The following is a 26,749-nucleotide window of genomic DNA, read 5'->3' as shown; positions in this document are numbered from 1 at the left end:
TAGCTCTGTCCCCATATACCCGTCTAATATATTATATAGCTCTGTCCCCATATACCCGTCTGTGGTCTATAGCTCTGTCCCCATATACCCTTCTAATATACTATATAGCTCTGTCCCCATATACCCTTCTAATATACTATATAGCTCTGTCCCCATATACCCTTCTAATATACTATATAGCTCTGTCCCCATCTACCCTTCTAATATACTATATAGCTCTGTCCCCATATACCCTTCTAATGTCATCTGTCGCTCTGTCCCCATATACCCTTCTAATATGGTCTATAGCTCTGTCCCCATCTACCCTTCTAATGTGGTCTATAGCTCTGTCCACATCTACCCTTCTAATGTGGTCTATAGCTCTGTCCCCATCTAATGTGGTCTATAGCTCTGTCCCCATATACCCTTCTAATGTGGTCTATAGCTCTGTCCCCATCTACCCTTCTAATGTGGTCTATAGCTCTGTCCCCATATACCCTTCTAATGTGGTCTATAGCTCTGTCCCCATATACCCTTCTAATATACTATACAGCTCTGTCCCCATATACCCTTCTAATGTGGTCTATAACTCTGTCCCCATCTACCCTTCTAATATACTATATAGCTCTGTCCCCAAATACCCTTCTAATATAGTTTATAGCTCTGTCCCCATATACCCTTCTAATGTCGTCTGTAGCTCTGTCCCCATATACCCTTCTAATGTGGTCTATAGCTCTGTCCCCATATACCCTTCTAATGTGGTCTATAGCTCTGTCCCCATATACCCTTCTAATGTGGTCTATAGCTCTGTCCCCATCTACCCTTCTAATATAGTATATAGCTCTGTCCCCATATACCCTTCTAATATACTACATAGCTCTGTCCCCATATACCCTTCTAATATACTATATAGCTCTGTCCCCATCTACAATTCTAATATACTATATAGCTCTGTCCCCATCTACCCTTCTAATGTGGTCTATAGCTCTGTCCCCATATACCCTTCTAATGTGGTCTATAGCTCTGTCCCCATATACCCTTCTAATGTGGTCTATAGCTCTGTCGTTATATACCCTTCTAATGTGGTCTATAGCTCTGTCCCCATATACCCTTCTAATGTCGTCTGTAACTCTGTCCCCACATACCCTTCTAATGTGGTCTATAGCTCTGTCCCCATCTACCCTTCTAATATACTATATAGCTCTGTCCCCATATACCCTTCTAATATACTATATAGCTCTGTCCCCATATACCCTTCTAATATACTATATAGCTCTGTCCCCATATACCCTTCTAATATACTATATAGCTCTGTCCCCATATACCCTTCTAATATACTATATAGCTCTGTCCCCATATACCCTTCTAATATACTATATAGCTCTGTCCCCATATACCCTTCTAATATACTATATAGCTCTGTCCCCATATACCCTTCTAATATACTATATAGCTCTGTCCCCCATCTACCCTTCTAATATAGTATATAGCTCTGTCCCCATCTACCCTTCTAATGTGGTCTATAGCTCTGTCCCCATCTACCCTTCTAATATAGTATATAGCTCTGTCCCCATATACCCTTCTGTGGTCTATAGCTCTGTTCTATTGGGCCCTGGCCTAAAGTAGTGCACTATACAGGGAATAGGGTTCTATTGGGCCCTGACCTAAAGTAGTGCACTATACAGGGAATAGGGTTCTATAGGGCCCTGGTCTAAAGTAGTGCACTATATAGGGAATAGGGTGCTATAGGGCCCTGGTCTAAAGTAGTGCACTATATAGGGAATAGGGTCCTATTTGAGACACATCCTAAGTTACTAGTTAAGTAGTTATCCTTACTTCAGTAAGGTCTGTTAGACTAACGTCTGCTAGTCTCTCTAGACAGACTGGTTGCCTAATTGACCAATGTTCCGTCTCACAAGTCTGTTGAAATACAACGGCAGTTTGGCACAGAGAAACTACAGCCCTGCCTTATCCGCTGGTTGCCCAACCCCCCCCCTTGAACTACAGCCCTGCCTTATCCGCTTGTTGCCCAACCCCCCCTGAACTACAGCCCTGCCTTATCCGCTTGTTGCCCAACCCCCCGAACTACAGCCCTGCCTTATCCGCTTTTTGCCCAACCCCCCCGAACTACAGCCCTGCCTTATCCGCTTGTTGCCCAACCCCCCCCTGAACTACAGCCCTGCCTTATCCGCTTGTTGCCCAACCCCCCCGAACTACAGCCCTGCCTTATCCGCTTTTTGCCCAACCCCCCCCGAACTACAGCCCTGCCTTATCCGCTTGTTGCCCAACCCCCCCTGAACTACAGCCCTGCCTTATCCGCTTGTTGCCCAACCCCCCCGAACTACAGCCCTGCCTTATCCGCTTTTGCCCAACCCCCCCGAACTACAGCCCTGCCTTATCCGCTTTTTGCCCAACCCCCCCGAACTACAGCCCTGCCTTATCCGCTTGTTGCCCAACCCCCTCCTGAACTACAGCCCTGCCTTATCCGCTTGTTGCCCAACCCCCCCGAACTACAGCCCTGCCTTATCCGCTTTTTGCCCAACCCCCCCCTGAACTACAGCCCTGCCTTATCCGCTTGTTGCCCAACCTCCCCCGAACTACAGCCCTGCCTTATCCGCTTGTTGCCCAAACCCCCTCCCCCCCCAACTACAGCCCTGCCTTATCCGCTTGTTCCCCCCCCCCCACTACAGCCCTGCCTTCTCCACTTGTTGCCCAAACCCCCCCCCCCTCAGACACAAAATAGTAGCTAGCAAGATGGAGATCTGGCCAACTCACTGGACTTGTGGTTAGAGTGTCCACCCTGAGCTTGGATGGTTGGGAGTTTGACCCATGGTCGAGTCATACCGAACACTGTGAAAACGGGACCCAGTGCATCTCTGCTTGACAATTAGCATTAATGAAATAGATTGAGGGTAAGACCCTGCGATAGACTAGTGTCCTGTCCAGGGGGTGTCCTGTACATCAAAGCTGTCTCACTACAGAAACAGGAGACAGACTAGTGTCCTGTCCAGGGGGTGTCCTGTCCAGGGGGTGTCCTGTCCAGGGGGTGTCCTGTCCAGGGGGTGTCCTGTCCAGGGGGTGGCCTGTACATCAAAGCTGTCTCACTACAGAAACAGGAGCTCCTATGAGACATTCAGAAGCCTAACTCATGCAAGGCTAGCGGCAAGTGGGTAGTTTGTTTCAACTAACTTCACTAAAACCAACGGGAAAAGTTTTGACCTGCAAACTTTGGTTTTGAAAATTGCGACATTTCTCGCATGTCTGCCTGGTGATTAGTGACCTGTTTTCCCGCCTTTTTGAAGATACCAAGAGAGTCCGTCATTATTCGCAGACCCTCGTCACTGCTGCTGCCTCGGGTCTGATGTTTTCCCAGACTAGACCTCGTGAGGTATCCTATTCCATTAGCCAGGTATATTGTGTCGTGCCCATCACCAGGTTTATCCCCATCACAGACTGGTACGGGTGTGGACGACGGACTAACCTCGGCACACTGGACCTTAGCGATGTAGCCGTTGTTCTGGAGCTCCATCCAGTTAGCCTCGAACAGCTTGGGCCCAATCAGGAAGTTGAGATCAACAATCTTGTCGTCTTCACGGACCAGTGTGGCGGTCAGACCCAGTTTACAGTGGGCCTGGACAATGGTCAGAACCCGACGGAACATCTTGGCTACAGAGAGAGAGAGAGGGAGGGGGGAGCGAGACAACGCAGACAATATTAGACAAATGTCTTGGAAAACATCACAGATTTTCTGGTCTTCTTGCAGTTAAACTCCTAAAGTTGCAAAAATCCTGTCTTCTCATAAAATCGTCTGTAGCGTCCGAACGGTTTGGTCTACCCATTAATATGACCCGTCAGGTATACTCCTTCAGTGGTCTAGGTCACCGTCGTTACGCGCACCCGCCACCGTCGTTATGCGTCACCGTCGTTACGCGCACCCGCCACCGTCGTTACGCGCCACCGTCGTTACGCGCACCCGCCACCGTCGTTACGCGCACCCGCCACCGTCGTTACGCGTCACCGTCGTTACGCGCACCCGTCCCCGTCGTTACGCGTCACCGTCGTTACGCGCACCCGCCACCATTGTTACACGCACCCGCCACCATTGTTACACGCACCCGCCACCGTCTTTACGCGCACCCGCCACCGTCTTTACGCGTCACCGTCGCTACGCGTCACCGTCGCTACGCGTCACCGTCGCCGTATATAGATATCTAGATATCAGATACAACCATAACCTCTCCTAAACCTAACCCCAACCCCTTAACCTCTGACCACTTACCACAGAGAGATAGTCCAGGGATGGTGTGGTCTAACCCTAACCCCTCCTAACTTAACCATGACCCCATATAGACTCACCAGGGATGGTGTGGTCTAACCCTAACCACTCCTAACTTAACCATGACCCCATATAGACTCACCAGGGATGGTGTGGTCTAACCCTAACCCCTCTTAACCATGACCCCATATAGACTCACCAGGGATGGTGTGTACCTCGTCCAGGATGATGAGACCCCACTCCTGGGACCTCATCCACTCCATCACTCTCTCTGCCTCCCAAGACCTCTTGGTGGTGTGTCCCAACATGCTGTAAGTACTGATGGCCACCGAGCAGCCAATCGGCTTCAAAAAACAAAACAAAATCAAACTTCATTTAAAAAGTGCATTTTAAAAACCGCAACACACTTCAAACTAAAAACAATAACTTGAAATAAATAATTCAAAAGCAATAAAAAGAGATTATTACAAAACACAGTGGCTGTTGAAAGACCGAATTTAAAAAGGGGGATTTGAAAAAGCTCAGTGGTGTTCGCTGTGTCTCTTACCTTGTCCTTGGCGTCTGAGGTAAAGCGGCAGATCTGAGAGTCGTCGATGGTCGACCACATCTTAAACTGAGCCTTCCACTGTTCTACTGATACAGAGCTGTTACCCAGGACCAGGCAGCGCTTACGAACCGTACAGGCTGCTGTTACCCCTACTAGAGACTTCCCCGCACCTGGGGATAGGAGGAGAGATGGGGGGAGTAATGGGGAGGGAGAGGAGGAGAGATGGGGGGAGTAATGGGGAGGGATAGGAGGAGAGATGGGGGAGAGTAATGTGGAGGGAGAGGAGGAGCGATGGGGGTAGGGATAGGAGGAGAGATGGGGGAGTAATGGGGAGGGAGAGGAGGAGCGATGGGGGGAGGGAGAGGGGGAGAGATGGGGGGAGTAATGGGGAGGGATAGGAGGAGAGATGGGGAGAGTAATGGGGAGGGAGAGGAGGAGCGATGGGGGGAGGGATAGGAGGAGAGATGGGGGAGTAATGGGGAGGGAGAGGAGGAGCGATGGGGGAGGGAGAGGGGGAGAGATGGGGGGGAGTAATGGGGAGGGATAGGAGGAGAGATGGGGGAGGAGAGATGGGGGGGAGTAATGGGGAGGGATAGGAGGAGAGATGGGGGGAGTAATGGGGAGGGATAGGAGGAGAGATGGGGGAGTAATGGGGAGGGATAGGAGGAGAGATGGGGGAGAGTAATGGGGAGGGAGAGGAGGAGCGATGGGGGGGAGGGATAGGAGGAGAGATGGGGGGAGTAATGGGGAGGGAGAGGAGGAGCGATGGGGGAGGGAGAGGGGGAGAGATGGGGAGGGATAGGAGGAGAGATGGGGAGAGTAATGGGGAGGGAGAGGAGGAGCGATGGGGGGAGGGATAGGAGGAGAGATGGGGAGTAATGGGGAGGGAGAGGAGGAGCGATGGGGGAGTAATGGGGAGGGATAGGAGGAGAGATGGGGAGAGTAATGGGTAGGGATAGGAGGAGCGATGGGGGGAGGGATAGGAGGAGAGATGGGGGAGTAATGGGGAGGGAGAGGAGGAGCGATGGGTGGAGGGAGAGGGGGAGAGATGGGGGGAGTAATGGGGAGGGATAGGAGGAGAGATGGGGGAGAGTAATGGGGAGGGAGAGGAGGAGCGATGGGGGAGGGAGAGGGGGAGAGATGGGGGAGTAATGGGGAGGGATAGGAGGAGAGATAGGGGGAGTAATGGGGAGGGATAGGAGGAGAGATGGGGGGAGTAATGGGGAGGGATAGGAGGAGAGATGGGGGAGTAATGGGGAGGGATAGGAGGAGAGTAATGGGGAGGGATAGGGGGAGAGTAATGGGGAGGGAGAGGGGGAGAGATGGGGGGAGAGTAATGGGGAGGGAGAGGGGGAGAGATGGGGGGAGTAATGGGGAGGGATAGGGGAGAGATGGGGGGAGTAATGGGGAGGGATAGGGGGAGAGATGGGGGGAGTAATGGGGAGGGATAGGGGAGAGATGGGGGGGGAGTAATGGGGAGGGATAGGGGGAGAGATGGGGGGGAGTAATGGCGAGGAGTAATGGGGAGGGAGAGGGGGAGAGATGGGGGGGAGTAATGGGGAGGGAGAGGGGGAGAGATGGGGAAGGATAGGAGGAGAGGGGGGGAAATGAGGAGCGATGGGGGGGAGTAATGGGGAGGGATAGGGGGAGAGATGGAGGAGAGATGGGGGAGAGATGGGGGAGAGATGGGACACGGAGGTAAATATATGCATGATTATACATTGAAATAACACCTTCATAAAACCTAATATACCAAACATAAGGAACCCCTTCCTAATAATGAGTTGCACCCTTCCGATCTCCTCCCCTCAACGACACTGATTAAAGAGGATTTAACAAGTGACCTCAATAAGGGATCATAGCTTTCACCTGAATTCACCTGGTCAGTCTGTCATGATGTTTTGTCCACTCAGTGCATAAACTATCCAGCCATATTAAACCCATCACTCAGTGTATAAAATATCCAGCCATATTAAACACCATCACTCAGTGTATAAACTATCCAGCCATATTAAACCCCATCACTCAGTGTATAAACTATCCAGCCATATCAAACCCCATCACTCAGTGTATAAACTATCCAGCCATATTAAACCCATCACTCAGTGTATAAACTATCCAGCCATATTAAACCCATATTAAACCCATCACTCAGTGTATAAACTATCCAGCCATTTTAAACCCATATTAAACCCATCACTCAGTGTATAAACTATCCAGCCATATTAAACCCCATCACTCAGTGTATAAACTATCCAGCCATATTAAACCCCATCACTCAGTGTATAAACTATCCAGCCATATTAAACCCATCACTCAGTGTATAAACTATCCAGCCATATTAAACACATATTAAACCCTATCACTCAGTGTATAAACTATCCAGCCATATTAAACCCCATCACTCAGTGTATAAACTATCCAGCCACATTAAACCCATATTTAACCCCATCACTCACTGTATAAACTATCCAGCCATATTAAACCCATATTAAACCCATCACTCAGTGTATAAACTATCCAGCCATATTAAACCCCATCACTCAGTGTATAAACTATCCAGCCATATTAAACCCCATCACTCAGTGTATAAACTATCCAGCCATATTAAACCCCATCACTCAGTGTATAAACTACCCAGCCATATTAAACCCCATCACTCAGTGTATAAACTATCCAGCCAAATTAAACCCATATTAAACCCCATCACTCAGTGTATAAACTATCCAGCCATATTAAACCCCATCACTCAGTGTATAAACTATCCAGCCATATTAAACCCCATCACTCAGTGTATAAACTATCCAGCCATATTAAACCCCATCACTCAGTGTATAAACTATCCAGCCATATTAAACCCCATCACTCAGTGTATAAACTATCCAGCCATATTAAACCCATATTAAACCCCATCACCCAGTGTATAAACTATCCAGCCATATTAAACCCCATCACTCAGTGTATAAACTATCCAGCCATATTAAACCCATATTAAACCCTATCACTCAGTGTATAAACTATCCAGCCATATTAAACCCCATCACTCAGTGTATAAACTATCCAGCCATATTAAACCCCATCACACAGTGTATAAACTACCCAGCCATATTAAACCCCATCACTCAGTGTATAAACTATCCAGCCAAATTAAACCCATATTAAACCCCATCACTCAGTGTATAAACTATCCAGCCATATTAAACCCATCACTCCGTGTATAAACTATCCAGCCATATTAAACCCATCACTCAGTGTATAAACTATCCAGCCATATTAAAACGTATCTTTCTCATCTCTTGATGAAAACAAGCCACCGTACGATGTTCAGACAACACCTTGTGGTAACAACATATCACATCAGAGTTTCTCTTCCTTCAACAATAGTTTTTTTAATAAAAGATCTTATCTGGTTTTAACTGAAAATACCTGGTCATCGGGGTAAAGGAGCGTAGCTAGATTCAAAACCCTTGAACGTTACAGCAAAGTGTAGATTTCTGCCTAAATAGACAAACCTAAAAGTGTTTATTTATTGATGAGAGGGGCCTTACACAATAACTAGTAATGTTGCATACTCCAAAAAAAGGTTACTATCTCATCTTTCTGGTAGAAATTGTTATACATTACTGAGGTGTAGTCACTTGGAAGGTCACAAGCTCAAGTACATAGTACAAATATTATAAAAAGATATATATTTATTTGTTTTTTTTCTATTCAACAACAAGTGGGGCTAAAAGGGCTTGAAATGACAGAAATGCTTTAAATACAGTAACAACGCTTCAAATACAGTAACAACGCTTCAAATACAGTAACAAAGCTTCAAATACAGTAACAACGCTTCAAATACAGTAACAACGCTTCAAATACAGTAACGCTTCAAATACAGTAACAATTAAATGACTTACTATAAGATAAATATGATCATACTTTGTAACAATACAATATTGGCCCTATTTCTTATAACTGCCGACAGTTTTCTCCTGTAAGTCCATGGAGCAGACAAGAGGCACCACTACAACGTGTCCAGACTCGTTTCAACTTCAGCTGTAAGAACCAAGTGATTTCAGGCCATCTGTGACTAATAGAAATGGAAATAAGACCACTTTCTATGAAATTATTTAGTATTTTTGTTTAATGTTGAGAACTCAAAATCCGTCTGAGAAGATCACAGTGAGACGAAACTAGTATTGTTGCATCCGGTAGATTCTACCGTTTTATATATACGCTGTTTCACATACACAGGAAATCGTTCAAAATGTTGGGGTCTGAAACCAGACACTTCAAGTCAGCACTGCTGGGAGAATTTGGAGCAGAGAGCTCAGAGATTGGGCTTTTTTGTACTACAAGGTCACATGACCCGACAACGATCAGAGAGCGCTTTTGTACACCAAAATGTCAGTCGGAACCCGGCCCAGAATCCCCAAATAAGGTACTTAACATCTAATTAAAAGCCTAACCTTCCCAAGGCTCTTAGGGTTTTCTAAGAATTCGGAGAGGCATGTTCTGTGAGTTAAGAGGTTTAGAGAAAGCCCACTTGATACGGATGGTCATTAAGGCTTTCTAGAAATCTCTAAGGCTGTCCGGAACAACCACAGAAGACATGTTAGTCCTCGTGCAAAGCTCCACGGCTCATTGGCCCTTCTCCAGAAGTCATTAACCCCCCTGGTCGCACCGACGCGACGCCCCCCTGGTCGCACCGACGCCCCCCTGGTCGCACCGACGCCCCTGGTCGCACCGACGCCCCTGGTCGCACCGACGCCCCTGGTCGCACCAACGCCCCCTGGTCGCACCAACGCCCCCCTGGTCGCACCGACGCCCCCCTGGTCGCACCGACGCCCCCCTGGTCAGACCGACGCCCCCCTGGTCAGACCGACGCCCCCCTGGTCAGACCGACAACAAGCTAAATGTCCTTTTTACCACTTTCCACATATATTTGGGGATTCCTCCTCTGTAAACTTCATTTGCCTGATAACACGCTAGTGGATAAGGAGTCATTTCATACAAGTGGATTTGATGCACGTTTCCTCTCCTTGCCTCCTCTCCTCGATTACCTTTGACCTTTTTCAAAAGGAGGGGAGGAACGGACGAAGGAGAGGAGGAATTAAGCAAATCACAATGACTGCGGAAGGGGCTCTTCTGTTGCCAAATCTCAGGAATATATTTAACCCCTTATTTCTGGCACTAAACAAACTCCATATCCATTATATTCTTCAATCAACGGGTACCAGGGGACCATCAGATGAGTCAAAACAACCGACATGTAGGTGTTTACACAGAGGGGATGTAACGTGGGCGCTAGGAGTTCAGGAAGCAAGTTCAGGGAGTGAATCATTTAATAAATCAACTAAACATAATACAAAACAACAAACACCAAAAATGCACAGATCTCCCCCCCTCCCTCTCCTCCACCCCCCCCCCTCTCCTCCCACCCCCTCACTCCCCCCTCCCTCCCCTCTCTTACCACAGGGCAGAACGATGACTCCCGAGCGGGCTCGGCCGTTACCAAACATCTCTCCCTCCCCTCCACCCTTCCTCCCCTCTCCCCTCCCAAAGTCCCCTCCACCCCTCCCTCCCTCCCTCCCCTCCACCCCTCCCTCTCCTCTCTTACCACAGGGCAGAACGATGACTCCCGAGCGGGCTCGGCCGTTACCAAACATCTCTCCCACCCCCTCCCTCCCTCCCTCTTCTCCCTACCCCCTCTACCCCTCCACCCCTCTCTCTCCCACCCCCCTCCCTCCCCTCCCTCCTCTCTCCCCTCCCTCCCTCTCCTCTCCTCCCCCCTCCCCTCCCTCTCTTACCACAGGGCAGAACGATGACTCCCGAGCGGGCTCGGCCGTTACCAAACATCTTGCGGAGGCTCTTCTCCTGGTAAGGTCTGAGTACCGCTGTGGCCTTCAGGTCCATGTTGATGTCAGGGTTCACCGTGTCGTTGCGGAAGTCGTACTCGGCCAGGAGAGGATACTCCATATTAATACACCTCTTCTGAAGCTCTTCGATCATCTCCTGGAAGGAAGGGAGGATTCAAGGAGAACGTGAACGTGTGGTAACAACAGCCAACAGGAGAGATAACACTCTGTAAATTGAAAGTGTTAAACTTCAAGGTTGACCGTACATGGAAACGTTATGAAGCCGAGGCATTTTAATGGTAGACCACAATTCATTAAGGGGCCACAGGGACCACAATTCATAAAGGGGCCACAGGGACCACAATTCATAAAGGGGCCACAGGGACCACAATTCATAAAGGGGCCACAGGGCCACTCAATTCATAAAGGGGCTACAGGGCCCCTCAATTTATAAAGGGGCCACAGGGCCCCTGAATCCATAAAGGGGCCACAGGGCCCAACACGGCTTCCAAATCACACAACCAAACCTGTCGGATCTCAAAGGACACGGTCTGCGTCTCCTCTTCCTCCTCTTCCTCCTTGTCCATCTGTTCATAGTAGCTGAATATGTCCTCTGGTACCTGGGTGGCTCCTGGAATCTGGCCCTCAGGGGCCGCTGCTGATGTAGAGGCCCCTGCTCCGTTGTCCTGGAGGGACTTAGAGATCTGGCAGAGGGTTGGAGGTTGAAACAGCACAGGCTTTAACATACTTGTGGTGTGTGTGTGTACCGCTGACTTGCTGTGTACGACCTCAGTGATGAGCTCTGTGTGTGTCCGTACCGCTGACTTGCTGTGTACGACCTCAGTGATGAGCTCGGTGTCTGTTCCCTCTGCAGTTCGGAGACGACAATCTCTGATCACACTGTCCTGAAGAAGACGCTGAATCACCTCGGGGAACGCACTCTCCACAAAGTACCTGCCACACACACACACACACACACACACACACACACACACAGCTCTGATAAACCATTTGAGCAAAGCAGTGAACAGAGATGGGTTTTGTTGTCTGATGTTCAGCAGCAACGTACCGGTTGTGTTTCAGCACCAGCTTCACCTTCCCATAGCTCACAGTGCAGAGCTGAAAGAGGATTCATCACACTGCTTCAGTAGAGAATCAGACGTCACTCAGACCCCCTATAGACCCCCTACAGATCCCCCCCTACAGACCCCCTATAGACCCCCCTCTATAGACCCCCTACAGACCCCCCACTACAGACCCACTAAAGACCCCCTATAGACCCCCCCCTCTACAGACCCCCCCCTATAGACCCCCCCCCCACAAAACCCCTCCTCCTCCTCCCTGTACCTCCTCCTCCTCCTCCTCCTCCTCCTCCCTGTATCTCCTCCTCCTCCTCCTCCTCCTCCCTGTACCTCCTCCCTGTACCTCCTCTCCTAACTGACCTTGATGAACTGCACGATGCCGTCCGGTACAGACGTCTTGCTGAGTTTCTGGAGATACTCAACTATGTCTGAGGTCTGTAGCCCGACGCTCACAGCAGCGTAGAGGGAGTAGGCTGTCAGCTTGTACTCATGAACGTGAACCGGACGACACACTGGCTCTGCTATGGCTACCAGGAAGTCCTGGGCATACTTATACACCGGAGAGAAGGCTTCCAGGAAGATGTGTCCATCTGGAGCCTGTCGGGACGGGGAGGGAGGGGTGACAGACAGAGAGAGACAGACAGAGAGAAAGGGAGACCGAGAGACAGAATGACAGGGAGAGAGAGAGACACAGAGAGAGAGACAGAGAGAGGGAGACAGAGAGAGAGACAGAATGACAGGGAGAGAGAGAGACACAGAGAGAGAGAGAGAGACACAGAGAGAGAGAGAGAGAGACAGAGAGAGAGAGAGAGAGAGAGAGAGAGACACAGAGAGAGAGAGAGACACAGAGAGAGAGAGACACACAGAGAGAGAGAGGGAGACACAGAGAGAGAGAGAGAGAGGGAGACACAGAGAGAGAGAGAGGGAGACACAGAAAGAGAGAGAGAGGGAGACACAGAGAGAGAGAGAGAGGGAGACACAGAGAGAGAGAGACACAGAGAGAGAGAGAGAGGGAGACAAAGAGAGAGAGAGACACAGAAAGAGGGAGACACAGAGAGAGGGAGACACAGAGAGAGGGAGACACAGAGAGAGGAAGACACAGAGAGAGGGAGACACAGAGAGAGGGAGACACAGAGAGAGGGAGACACAGAGAGAGGGAGACACAGAGAGAGGGAGACACAGAGAGAGGGAGACAGGGAGACAGAGCGGGAGGTAAAAATATGCAGAATATTTAAAAATGGTGGTTACTGTTGCATGACTTTAAGTGTCATTAAGTCTGGTACCATGTTGGTACAATCCAGTCAGTACCAGAGACTAGAACCTCTCTTCCTACTATGGAGTCTGGTACCATGTTGGTACAATCCAGTCAGTACCAGAGACTAGAACCTCTCTTCCTACTATGGAGTCTGGTACCATGTTGGTACAATCCAGTCAGTACCAGAGACTAGAACCTCTCTTCCTACTATGGAGTCTGGTACCATGTTGATACAATCCAGTCAGTACCAGAGACTAGAACCTCTCTTCCTACTATGGAGTCTGGTACCATGTTGATACAATCCAGTCAGTACCAGAGACTAGAACCTCTCTTCCTACTATGGACTGACCATCCATGATATCTGTATTACAGATTAAACCATGAGGATGTACAGGACCGACCATCCATGATATCTGTATTACAGATTAAACCATGAGGATGTACAGGACCGACCATCCATGATATCTGTATTACAGATTAAACCATGAGGATGTACAGGACCGACCATCCATGATATCTGTATTACAGATTAAACCGTGAGGATATACAGGACCGACCATCCATGATATCTGTATTACAGATTAAACCGTGAGGATGTACAGGACCGACCATCCATGATATCTGTATTACAGATTAAACCGTGAGGATGTACAGGACCGACCATCCATGATATCTGTATTACAGATTAAACCGTGAGGATGTACAGGACCGACCATCCATGATATCTGTATTACAGATTAAACCGTGAGAATGTACAGGACCGACCATCCATGATATCTGTATTACAGATTAAACCGTGAGGATGTACAGGACCGACCATCCATGATATCTGTATTACAGATTAAACCGTGAGGATGTACAGGACCGACCATCCATGATATCTGTATTACAGATTAAACCGTGAGGATATACAGGACCGACCATCCATGATATCTGTATTACAGATTAAACCATGAGGATGTACAGGACCGACCATCCATGATATCTGTATTACAGATTAAACCGTGAGGATGTACAGGACCGACCATCCATGATATCTGTATTACAGATTAAACCGTGAGGATGTACAGGACCGACCATCCATGATATCTGTATTACAGATTAAACCGTGAGGATGTACAGGACCGACCATCCATGATATCTGTATTACAGATTAAACCGTGAGAATGTACAGGACCGACCATCCATGATATCTGTATTACAGATTAAACCGTGAGGATGTACACTGTTTCTTTACATTTAGACTGTTTACAAACATTGGAGTAAACAAGATTATATTTTGGGTTCTGATGGGGTACGGCAACCGAACTGAGGTCACGGGTACGGCGGCCGAACTGAGGTCACGGGTACCACGGCCGAACTGAGGTCACGGGTACGACGGCCGAACTGAGGTCACGGGTACGACGGCCGAACTGAGGTCACGGGTACGACGGCCGAACTGAGGTCACGGGTACGACGGCCGAACTGAGGTCACGGGTACGACGGCCGAACTGAGGTCACGGGTACGACGGCCGAACTGAGGTCACGGGTACGACGGCCGAACTGAGGTCACGGGTACGACGGCCGAACTGAGGTCACGGGTACGACGGCCGAACTGAGGTCACGGGTACGACGGCCGAACTGAGGTCACGGGTACGACGGCCGAACTGAGGTCACGGGTACCACGGCCGAACTGAGGTCACGGGTACCACGGCCGAACTGAGGTCACGGGTACCACGGCCGAACTGAGGTCACGGGTACCACGGCCGAACTGAGGTCACGGGTACGACGGCCGAACTGAGGTCACGGAGCATTTCTACGTTATATTCTTCAAAGAATCAATAGACAGCCTATATCATTAACTAATAAGTCCAAAAATGGAGTCCAGTCTTAAGCAGCACCAGATGTGAGGTAACTTGGTAACGTAATCTGTCAGTCTTAAACAGCACCAGATCTGAGGTAACTTGGTGACGTAATCTGTCAGTCTCACCACCCAGAGAGGTCGTGACCCGTGGTCGTTCTTCAGCAACATCTGCAGCCGGTAGTCTTTAGCCCCATACTCATCTAGCTTGATGGCCGACTCATCTACCGTTTTACCGGCCGCTGCAGGGATGGCCTCCTGGGACTCACTGCCCATCGCCTCCTCCTCATCCTCCTCTTCATCATACACACGCTTCTTAGAAGACTTCCTCTCTGGAGGAAGACAGACAGACAGACAGACAGACAGACAGACAGACAGACAGACAGACAGACAGACAGACAGACAGACAGACAGACAGACAGACAGACAGACAGGGAGGGAGGGAGGGAGGGAGGGAGGGAGGGAGGGACAGACAGAGACAAGAGGGAGGGAGGAAGAGAGAGAGACAAGAGGGAGGGAGGGAGGAAGAGAGACAGAGACAAGAGGGAGGGAGGAAGAGAGACAAGAGGGAGGGAGGAAGAGAGACAAGAGGGAGGGAGGAAGAGAGACAAGAGGGAGGGAGGAAGAGAGACAGAGACAAGAGGGAGGGAGGGTGGAAGAGAGACAGAGACAAGAGGGAGGGAGGGTGGAAGAGAGACAGAGACAAGAGGGAGGGAGGGAGGGAGGGAGGGAGGAAGAGAGACAGAGACAAGAGGGAGGGAGGGAGGAAGAGAGAGAGACAAGAGGGAGGGAGGAAGAGAGACAGAGACAAGAGGGAGGGAGAAGAGACAGAGACAAGAGGGAGGGAGGGAGAAGAGACAGAGACAGGAGGGAGGGAAGAAGAGAGACAGAGACAGGAGGGACGAAGACAGACAGGAGGGGTGGAGGGAGGGAGGGAGAGGAGGGAGGGAGGAAGAGAGACAGAGACAAGAGGGAGGGAGGAAGAGAGACAGAGACAAGAGGGAGGGAGGAAGAGAGACAGAGACAAGAGGGAGGGAGGAAGAGACAGAGACATGAGGGACGGAGGAAGAGAGACAGAGACAGGAGGGACGAAGACAGACAGGAGGGGTGTAATTAAGGAGAAATTGGCTGAGCCGTGAGTCTTACAACTGGGACACTCAGTGAGACATGTCCATTACCAAAGAGAAAGACAGTTGATGGAAGATGACATTGTTCTGAAATCAGCTCTCACTGTAGTGTCCCTGTGACTAAAATACGTTTTAATCACAGTGATTGCTACTCTCAGAGTGCTATTGTCAGGCAGCTGACAACCTGTTAACGAGACATTGAATTTCATTGAATTCTATGTCGGGCAGAAATTTGTATTTAGATCAGGAAAGTTTCCTCTCTCAACCTATACAAGTCAGAATGTTGAACTCAATTATATTTTCAATTTACTTTACTAGTTGTCTGTGCGGTCGGGCCTTTTGGTGGTAGGAACGTGAGACAACACATCCACAGGAAAGTAGAATTACAACAACTTTTCAAAGTGATGGATTCTATCAACCTGAAGCCACGAGACGAAAATAGACACACACATGCCGAGCTCGTGATTACATTATACATTTTATTTAACCTTTATTTAACCATGCAAGTCAGTTAAGAACAAATGATTATTATTTACACTATTTACAATGACGCGCTTACATGGTTCTGTTCATGTGACAAAGACGTCACGCTGTTTGCTTAGCAAGTACCACTTCCTCCTGATTGGGCACATAGCTGGAGTGAATGTAGGACCTCTCTGCCTTGTTAACTAGCAACACCTGACCAGCCTCCTGAAGCATCTTACCAGTTGGAGCCATGGAAAACACTTCCGGCTGAGGAGCACGTTTGACTGTACGCTGGCAGAGACACTTCCGGCTGAGGAGTACGTTTGACCCTACGCTGGCAGGGACACTACGCTGTTCGGGGGACACTTCCGGCTGAGGAGTACGTTTGACCCTACGCTGGCAGGGACACTACGCTGTTCGGGGGACACTTCCGGCTGAGGAGTACGTTTGACCCTACGCTGGCAGGGACACTACGCTGTTCGGGGACACTTCCAGCTGAGGAGTACGTTTGACACTACGCTGGCAGGGACACTTCCGGCTGAGCAGTACGTTTGACTGTACGCTGGCAGGGACACTTCCGGCTGAGCAGTACGTTTGACTGTACGCTGGCAGGGACACTTCAGGCTGAGCAGTACGTTTGACTGTACGCTGGCGGGGGACACTTCCAGCTGAGGAGTACGTTCCTCATGTTTCAGGTGACAGACATCTGAATGCTCTACCAGCACCTTTGAAAAGTTTATTTAATTCTACTTTCCTGTGGATATATTGTCTCACATTCCTACCTGTAAAACAAACAAAACACTTCACAGACAAACGGCAAAGTACGTTAAGATGTAATTTGATTCAACATTCTGGTTTTGTAGAGGTCGTTCGTGGGAACGTCCCTGATCCAAACGCTCACGTCTACCCGACGTCGGGTCTCAGGACTAAGGCAGTCTGCAGCATCTTGAAGTTAGTCTGTTTTTCTAGCTCCTATACTACTACTATACTATTGGTACTTGCTAGCTACTATACTATGCTATAGGTACTAGCTAGCTACTATACTACTACTACTATACTATAGGTTCTTGCTAGCTACTATGCTATATGTACTAGCTAGCTACTATACTACTACTACAGGTATTAGGTAGGTAGAATGGTTAGGTAGTGTTACACAGAATGCATGTCTGTCTCCCATGCCTCAGCATCATGCTATAATTACCATCACAACACCGACTGAAACCGCAACATGAGTTGGAGTAATAAATAATTCAATTTCGGGAACATCTAGATACTCACCCCGGTCTCCCCTATCTTTCTTCCCCATGATATTATTATTAGCTTGTTCCGAAAAACAACTTGCTTCGTCAAACCATGATAAACGAAGGTGAGAAACACTTAGAAGTAACTGCGATGCGACCGACTCGTTTTCCTCCTTGTGTGGAAATGATCATGTGACCAACGAATTCCGCTTGTTGATTGGATGTCGGTATTGTTTACTTCCGGTGGTAGAGGTCAGATTACATTTCAGGGTTTCGGTGTCATTTTTTTCGTTCTCGTCGAGGTGTTTATTGTTGTAAAAATAGGTCATTAATAATCGGTAATCATGTCAGATGAGGATTTAATCGGACCTGCTTTACCCCCGTCGTTCAGAAAAAGCAGCAGTGATGATTCTGATGATGAGGAAGGATGTGAGTTACTAGTGGTTTAAATCCACATAATTTTTTTACACCAGTGTTCATCAGATACTATGCTGTCATATCCACGGCTTAGTTATCTTTCTGCTTTATACTGTATTGTTCAATGGAAAAAGCCAGTGTCTGTTTTTGGTGTTTTCCTACCTAAGATGTGCTGTCTTCTCCAATAGTTGCAGGTCCTGCTCTGCCTCCCGGATACAAACCGGAGTTGCTCTCCAGCTCGGAGGATGACTTTGTCCAGGAGGAGGTGGACGTGGTGATGAAGAGACGAAACAAGACGAGCAGCAGACACGATAGAGGGACGACCAGGGATGGACCCACCGCAGAGTAACACATTTACACTCACTTCTACATTTCAAACACCTTCATTTCCTCATTGTTTGTGAAGAAAAGCGCGTGTAAAATGCCTGAAATGGACTGTCTGCATCATTCTGTAGGAAACAGCACAGAGTAGAAGAGGCGGTGAGAAGAAGGCTTGGGGATGATGATGATGATGATGGTTTCTTCGGACCAGCTCTTCCTCCTGGGTTCTCAAACCCACAGGCTTCACCAGAGAGGTAACCAAGACAACACAACTAGATCTCCCTGCTTTAAACAGACATATTAAATGATATGTCAGCTAGTTCTCTCTGCTTTAAACAGACATATTAAATGATATGGCAGCTAGTCCTCTCTGCTTTAAACAGACATATTAAAATGATATGTCAGCTAGTTCTCTCTCTGCTTTAAAGACATATTAAATGATATGTCAGCTAGTTCTCTCTGCTTTAAACATACATATTAAATTATATGTCAGCTAGTTCTCTCTGCTTTAAACAGACATATTAAAATGGTATGTCAGCTAGTTCTCTCTGCTTTAAACAGACATATTAAATGATATGTCAGCTAGTTCTCTCTCTGCTTTAAACAGACATATTATATGATATGTCAGCTAGTACTCTCTGCTTCAAACAGACATATTAAATGATATGTCAGCTAGTTCTCTCTGCTTTAAACAGACATATTAAATGATATGTCAGCTAGTCCTCTCTGCTTTAAACAGACATTTTAAATGATATGTCAGCTAGTTCTCTGCTTTAAACAGACATAATAAATGCTGTCAGTCATGCATGTATTTTCAAATAAGTTGTCTAAACGTATTTATTGGTTTGTGTTGATTTGATTGTTTCTCTTTTCTACCTCCCCTAGGCCAGCTGTATTGGGCCCAGCCTTACCCCCAGGATTTCACAGACCGGTATCTGATGATGATGAAGATAATGATGGTGATGGTGAGGATGATTTCCCTCGGCCAGCCCTGCCCCCGGGCTACACAGCAGAACCCTCCAGCAGTGATGAAGAGGAGGAGGAGGATGAAGAGGTGATCGGGCCCATGCCTGCTCAAGGTGCCATCCAGGACTCCGTGGCTTTGGACATTGAACGCAGAGCTCAGAAGATGAAGGACAGACTGACAGGAGCAGATGTGAGAACCTCACCGCCACTTATTCTACATCTAGACTCTTATTCTACGTCTAGACTCTTATTCTACGTCTAGACTCTTATTCTACGTCCAGACTCTTATTCTACGTCCAGACTCTTATTCTACGTCCAGACTCTCGTTCTACGTCCAGCAGACTCTCGTTCTACGTCCAGCAGACTCTCGTTCTACGTCCAGCAGACTCTCGTTCTACGTCCAGCAGACTCTCGTTCTACGTCCAGCAGACTCTCGTTCTACGTCCAGCAGACTCTCGTTCTACGTCCAGCAGACTCTCGTTCTACGTCTAGCAGACTCTCGTTCTACGTCTAGCAGACTCTCGTTCTACGTCTAGCAGACTCTCGTTCTACGTCTAGCAGACTCTCGTTCTACGTCTAGCAGACTCTCGTTCTACGTCCAGACTCTCGTTCTACGTCCAGACTCTCGTTCTACGTCTAGCAGACTCTCGTTCTACGTCTAGCAGACTCTCGTTCTACGTCCAGACTCTCGTTCTACGTCCAGACTCTCGTTCTACGTCCAGACTCTCGTTCTACGTCCAGACATCGTAGGGGGGGGAGACTATGGATCTATCTCAGTTTGTTCCTACTTACGTTAGTCACATGCGATGTCTCAGACACCACTGGCCCGACGATGACAAATCTTGGGTGAATGATGCGTCTTATCGCCATGGAGAACCGTCCTTCACAAAATGACCCTGATTGGCCCGGGGGGGGCGCTATAGTAACCAACTGAATTCCAATGTTAATTTAAAATGCCGTAGTCGTGTCTTACATGACTTTGTGCATTTGCTTCATTATCTATCAACACATGTCCTTATTCACCAGTGAGGCTGTTATCTGACCTCCTGTCCTTATCCACCAGTAGAGGCTGTTATCTGACCTCCTGTCCTTATCCACCAGTAGAGGCTGTTATCTGTCCTCCTGTCCATTGTAAATTATCAAGACTTGATTGTTTTTTTTCTCTCTCATTAATCCACGCAACATAAATTTGAATAATTTGCACTAATTGGCCCGGGGGGGGGCTGCATCGTTAGTGGGGGACGAGACATGTTTACTGTTGAGTTGTTTATTGTTGAGTTGTTTCTGATGAACTGACCAGTAATTTGTTCATCTTTATGGTGCTTGAATCCGCCACCAGGTGGCGCCCATAGGAACATGCTCATTGGGTGATTCTCATATGTTGTGTTCAGTCGTGCAAAATGTTTTTTTTTTTTTAACTGTTTAATAGGACAAATTTTAATTCCTCTTATTTCGAATCATTTTCCCCATGTTTGTTCCTACTGAACAGACCCCAGGTCAGATGGTAGAATGAGTTGACAGCCTCCTAATGAACAGACCCCAGGTCAGATGGTAGAATGAGTTGACACCCTCCTAATGAACAGACCCCAGGTCAGATGGTAGAATGAGTTGACAGCCTCCTAATGAACAGACCCCAGATGGTAGAATGAGTTGACAGCCTCCTAATGAACAGACCCCAGATGGTAGAATGAGTTGACAGCCTCCTAATGAACAGGCCCCAGGTCAGATGGTAGAATGAGTTGACAGCCTCCTAATGAACAGACCCCAGGTCAGATGGTAGAATGAGTTGACAGCCTCCTAATGAACAGACCCCAGGTCAGATGGTAGAATGAGTTGACAGCCTCCTAATGAACTGACCCCAGGTCAGATGGTAGAATGAGTTGACAGCCTCCTAATGAACAGACCCCAGGTCAGATGGTAGAATGAGTTGACACCCTCCTAATGAACAGACCCCAGGTCAGATGGTAGAATGAGTTGACAGCCTCCTAATGAACAGACCCCAGATGGTAGAATGAGTTGACAGCCTCCTAATGAACAGACCCCAGATGGTAGAATGAGTTGACAGCCTCCTAATGAACAGGCCCCAGGTCAGATGGTAGAATGAGTTGACAGCCTCCTAATGAACAGACCCCAGGTCAGATGGTAGAATGAGTTGACAGCCTCCTAATGAACTGACCCCAGGTCAGATGGTAGAATGAGTTGACAGCCTCCTAATGAACAGACCCCAGGTCAGATGGTAGAATGAGTTGACAGCCTCCTAATGAACAGACCCCAGGTCAGATGGTAGAATGAGTTGACAGCCTCCTAATGAACAGACCCCAGATGGTAGAATGAGTTGACAGCCTCCTAATGAACAGACCCCAGGTCAGATGGTAGAATGAGTTGACAGCCTCCTAATGAACAGACCCCAGATGGTAGAATGAGTTGACAGCCTCCTAATGAACAGGCCCCAGGTCAGATGGTAGAATGAGTTGACAGCCTCCTAATGAACAGGCCCCAGGTCAGATGGTAGAATGAGTTGACAGCCTCCTAATGAACAGACCCCAGGTCAGATGGTAGAATGAGTTGACAGCCTCCTAATGAACAGACCCCAGGTCAGATGGTAGAATGAGTTGACAGCCTTATCTGTGATGGTTGATTGACAGAATGGTCCGGAGGACGTGGTGCGGGAGACCTGGATGACAGAGCTTCCTCCAACGCTGCAGCACATCGGGCTGGGGGCCAGAACCTTCAAGAAGAGGGCTGGCCAGTAGAGCAAGGACCGATCCCTCTGGACCGACACCCCTGCTGATCGAGAACGCAAGCTCAGGGTAGGAAACACTCGTTCTGAACAGTCGACACATTTCTGTTGGGATTTCACGCGACTGTACTGACTATATAATTCTCTCTCTCTCTCTGACTGTCTGGCACTGTCTGTCTCTGTCTGTCTGTCTGTCAACAGGAACGGCTGGAGGGAAAGGAGAGTGAAGAAACAGAACCGGTCCCTCAACTGTCTCACAAAGAGTTACAGATGGCTGAGAAAGTGTCCAAATACAACGTAAGTAGTAGAGACTCTTTCTCTGCCCAACGCAACAACTACATGACCGGGACCTGAATGAAGATCTCACTATGGCATTTACAACCCGGAGACTAGACCCAGATGTCTACCGACCCGGAGACTAGACCCAGACGTCTACCGACCCGGACGTCTGCCGACCCGGAGACTAGACCCAGACGTCTACCGACCCGGAGACTAGACCCAGACGTCTACCGACCCGGACGTCTGCCGACCCGGAGACTAGACCCAGACGTCTGCCGACCCGGAGACTAGACCCACACGTCTGCCGACCCGGAGACTAGACCCAGACGTCTGCCGACCCGGAGACTAGACCCAGACGTCTGCCGACCCGGAGACTAGACCCAGACGTCTGCCGACCCGGAGACTAGACCCAGACGTCTGCCGACCCGGAGACTAGACCCAGACGTCTGCCGACCCGGAGACTAGACCCAGACGTCTACCGACCCGGAGACTAGACCCAGACGTCTACCGACCCGGAGACTAGACCCAGACGTCTACCGACCCGGAGACTAGACCCAGATGTCTACCGACCATTAGTTGTCAACATGACTTTTGTCTTTCTCTCTCTTCTCTGTTAGGAAACCAAGCGTGGGGAGTCTCTGATCAGTCTCCATGAGAAGCAGATGAAGAAGAGGAAACTGGATGAGGGAGCCAAGCCGGTGGAGAGACGAGCGTTCGACAGGGACCAGGACTTGCAAGTCAACAAGTTTGATGAAGCTCAGAAACAACGTCTGTTGAAGAAGTCCCAGGAACTCAACACACGCTTCGGACACAGCAAGGAGAAAATGTTCCTCTGAGACAATCCACACAGAATAGCTCAGGATTGGGCATTTTTGGTCACCTGACCCTTGTCAATTATGATGGGAACGTTCCAGGTTGACTTTTATTGCAGTCCAATTGCTCAGACGATCAGAACACATTGTACTGAAATATGATCTGAGCTGTACAGGTATAACTTGTATGTATTTTGATAAAAGTGTGAATATCAGTTTGATTAGTTAAATTTTAGTAGTCACTCTTATCCAGAGCGACTTACAGTAGTGAGTGCATACATGTTCTTACTTATTATTTCTCCGTACTGGTTTCCCCGTGGGAATCGAACCCACGACCCTTGCGTTGAAAGCTCCAATGTTCTACCAACTGAGCCACACGGGACCTCCCTCATTCTTTTAGTTTTTAAAGGTCCGATGCGCAGCTGTTTTTTAATCTTAATAGCAAATCATTTCTGGGGAACAGTTAAGTACATTGCTGTGATTTTGTTTTCAATTAAAACGCTAAAAAATATATAAAAAATAGGTTCTTAGCAAAGAGTAATTTTTCAAGCAAGAATTTTGCTAGGACTGTCTGGGAGTGGTCTGAGTGGGGAGGGGAAAACGATCTGTTATTGAGCAAAGAGTCATTTTTCAAGCAAGAATTTTGCTAGGACTGTCTGGGAGTGGTCTGAGTGGGGAGGGGAAAACGATCTGTTATTGGCAGAGAGGTTTGGAACTCTCTTTCTTATTGGTCTACTAACTGATCTAAACTCCACCCCCACCAAAACAAGGCTGACATTTGACGAGGCCTTAACAAACAGCTCTCACACTAAAAGGGCATTATCATATACTGCTCAAAAAAATAAAGGGAACACTTAAACAACACATCCTAGATATGAATGAAAGAAATAATCTTATTAAATACTTTTTTCTTTACATAGTTTAATGTGCTGACAACAAAATCACACAAAAATAATCAATGGAAATCCAATTTATCAACCCATGGAGGTCTGGATTTGGAGTCACACTCAAAATTAAAGTGGAAAACCACACTACAGGCTGATCCAACTTTGATGTAATGTCCTTAAAACAAGTCAAAATGAGGCTCAGTAGTGTGTATGGCCTCCACGTGCCTGTATGACCTCCCTACAACGCCTGGGCATGCTCCTGATGAGGTGGCGGATGGTCTCCTGAGGGATCTCCTCCCAGACCTGGACTAAAGCATCCGCCAACTCCTGGACAGTCTGTGGTGCAACTCCTGGACAGTCTGTTGGTGGATGGAGCGAGACATAATGTCCCAGATGTGCTCAATTGGATTCAGGTCTGAGGAACGGGCGGGCCAGTCCATAGCATCAATGCCTTCCTCTTGCAGGAACTGCTGACACACTCCAGCCACATGAGGTCTAGCATTGTCTTGCATTAGGAGGAACCCAGGGCCAACCGCACCAGCATATGGTCTCACAAGGGGTCTGAGGATCTCATCTCGGTACCTAATGGCAGTCAGGCTACCTCTGGCGAGCACATGGAGGGCTGTGCAGCCCCCCAAAGAAATGCCACCCCACACCATGACTGACCCACCACCAAACCGGTCATGCTGGAGGATGTTGCAGGCAGCAGAACGTTCAACACGGCGTCTCCAGACTCTGTCACGTCTGTCACGTGCTCCGTGTGAACCTGCTTTCATCTGTGAAGAGCACAGGGCGCCAGTGGCGAATTTGCCAATCTTGGTGTTCTCTGGCGAATGCCAAACATCCTGCACGGTGTTGGGCTGTAAGCACAACCCCCACCTGTGGACGTCGGGCCCTCATACCACCCTCATGGAGTCTGTTTCTGACTGTTTGAGCAGACACATGCACATTTGTGGCCTGCTGGAGGTCATTTTGCAGGGCTCTGGCAGTGCTTCTCCTGCTCCTCCTTACACAAAGGCGGAGGTAGCGGTCTTGCTGCTGGTTTGTTGCCCTCCTACGGCCTCCTCCACGTCTCCTGATGTATTGGCCTGTCTCCTGGTAGTGCCTCCATGCTCTGGACACTACGCTGACAGACACAGCAAACCTTCTTGCCACAGCTCGCATTGATGTGCCATCCTGGATGAGCTGCACTACCTGAGCCACTTGTGTGGGTTGTAGACTCCGCCTCATGCTACCACTAGAGTGAAAGCACCGCCAGCATTCAAAAGTGACCAAAACATCAGCCAGGAAGCATAGGAACTGAGAAGTGGTCTGTGGTCCCCACCTGCTGAACCACTCCTTTATTGGGGGTGTCTTGCTAATTGCCTATAATTTCCACCTGTTGTCTATTCCATTTGCACAACAGCATGTGAAATTTATTGTCAATCAGTGTTGCTTCCTAAGTGGACAGTTTGATTTCACAGAAGTGTGATTGACTTGGAGTTACATTGTGTTGTTTAAGTGTTCCCTTTATTTTTTTGAGCAGTGTATTTTGTCACAATTTCACAGTATAAATGCCAACCTCCATAATGTGGAACTATATAAAACACCGGAAATCACGTTTTTTTTGACTGGACTGGGCCTATTGTTTGAGGAGCATGCACAATAACAAAACTTTTATCACGGCAACTGGTTTGTTCATTATTAACAGGAACTGGAAGCTAATTATCCATAATTTATGTCATTTCTGGGAGTGTGTACTTACATTTTTTGTATGTTCTCTATAGTTATGTACTTGAAACTGTATCAATTGACCCAATTCAGCACATTTGGGCAGACTCGATACAACATTTTGAACAGTAATGCAATGGTTCATTGAATCAGTCTAAAACTTTGCACATACACTGCTTCCATCTAGTGGCCAAAATCTAAATTGCGCCTAGACTCCTAAGTCATAATGGCTTTTCTCTTGCATTTCAAAGATGGAACTAAACAAAAAAAAATAGAAAAAGCATGTTTTTTTTTCTTATTTTCTTTGTATTATCTTTTACCAGATCTAATGTGTTATATTCTCCTACATTAATTTCACATTTCCACAAACATTTCCTTTCAAATGGTACCAAGAATATGCATATCCTTGCTTCAGATCCTGAGCTATAGGCAGTTTGGCTGATTTGGCTATGTCATTTTAGGTGAAAATTCGGGGGAAAAGGGTCCGATCCCTAAGAGGTTTTGTCGCTGCACCCTTCCTCTAAAGGCTATGTAGGCTAGTGCTACCATTTTATATGCTGCTACCATGTTTTTAATTGTCAAGATTTTTCATGTAGCCAATGTTTTTTTTTTTTAGATACATGTTTTTTTTTCATTGGTATGCAGGGATTTTGGGCCCCGGGGAAAGATGTCACATTGGGCCCCACCACCACAGGCCACACCAACCCTGCACAATTGCTGTAACCACACACCTCCAGAACCCAATCGAACCATTCAAAGCTTTAAATAACTCTCGATCTGTAACCGCACACCTCCAGAACCCAATCGACCCATTCAAAGCTTTAAATAACTCTCGACCTGTAACCGCACACCTCCAGAACCCAATCGACCCATTCAAAGCTTTAAATAACTCTCGATCTGTAACCGCACACCTCCAGAACCCAATCGACCCATTCAAAGCTTTAAATAACTCTCGATCTGTA

General features: G+C 48.1%; 2 protein-coding genes across 2 annotated transcripts in view; one reads left to right on the top strand and one right to left on the bottom strand.

The window, feature by feature from the left end:
• ercc3 (excision repair cross-complementation group 3) overlaps positions 1-17,841 on the bottom strand; it is a 75,600-nt gene extending 57,759 nt beyond the window's left edge. Inside the window, exons 1-10 of the mRNA XM_045714207.1 lie at positions 17,693-17,841; positions 14,952-15,154; positions 12,088-12,324; positions 11,715-11,764; positions 11,464-11,599; positions 11,173-11,349; positions 10,598-10,802; positions 4,803-4,972; positions 4,455-4,599; positions 3,461-3,645 (exon numbers count right to left, since the gene is read on the bottom strand). Of these exons, the coding sequence (XP_045570163.1) occupies positions 3,461-3,645; positions 4,455-4,599; positions 4,803-4,972; positions 10,598-10,802; positions 11,173-11,349; positions 11,464-11,599; positions 11,715-11,764; positions 12,088-12,324; positions 14,952-15,154; positions 17,693-17,720 (1,536 nt within the window). The 5' untranslated portion in view covers positions 17,721-17,841. The remainder of the gene's footprint in view (positions 1-3,460; positions 3,646-4,454; positions 4,600-4,802; positions 4,973-10,597; positions 10,803-11,172; positions 11,350-11,463; positions 11,600-11,714; positions 11,765-12,087; positions 12,325-14,951; positions 15,155-17,692) is intronic.
• Positions 17,842-17,845: 4 nt separating this feature from the next.
• On the top strand, positions 17,846-23,710 carry LOC106574915 (GPALPP motifs-containing protein 1-like). The gene is given in 7 exon segments (XM_045714208.1): positions 17,846-18,084; positions 18,261-18,417; positions 18,528-18,647; positions 19,279-19,549; positions 22,005-22,169; positions 22,301-22,396; positions 22,996-23,710. Coding segments are annotated over 7 exon segments (1,113 nt in total). The 5' UTR covers positions 17,846-17,999; the 3' UTR covers positions 23,215-23,710.
• Positions 23,711-26,749: the final 3,039 nt, after the last annotated feature.

Source organism: Salmo salar, unplaced genomic scaffold (assembly GCF_905237065.1).
Source record: "Salmo salar unplaced genomic scaffold, Ssal_v3.1, whole genome shotgun sequence".
Taxonomy (NCBI): Eukaryota; Metazoa; Chordata; class Actinopteri; order Salmoniformes; family Salmonidae; genus Salmo; species Salmo salar.
This window is presented reverse-complemented; position numbering and strand designations above follow the sequence as displayed.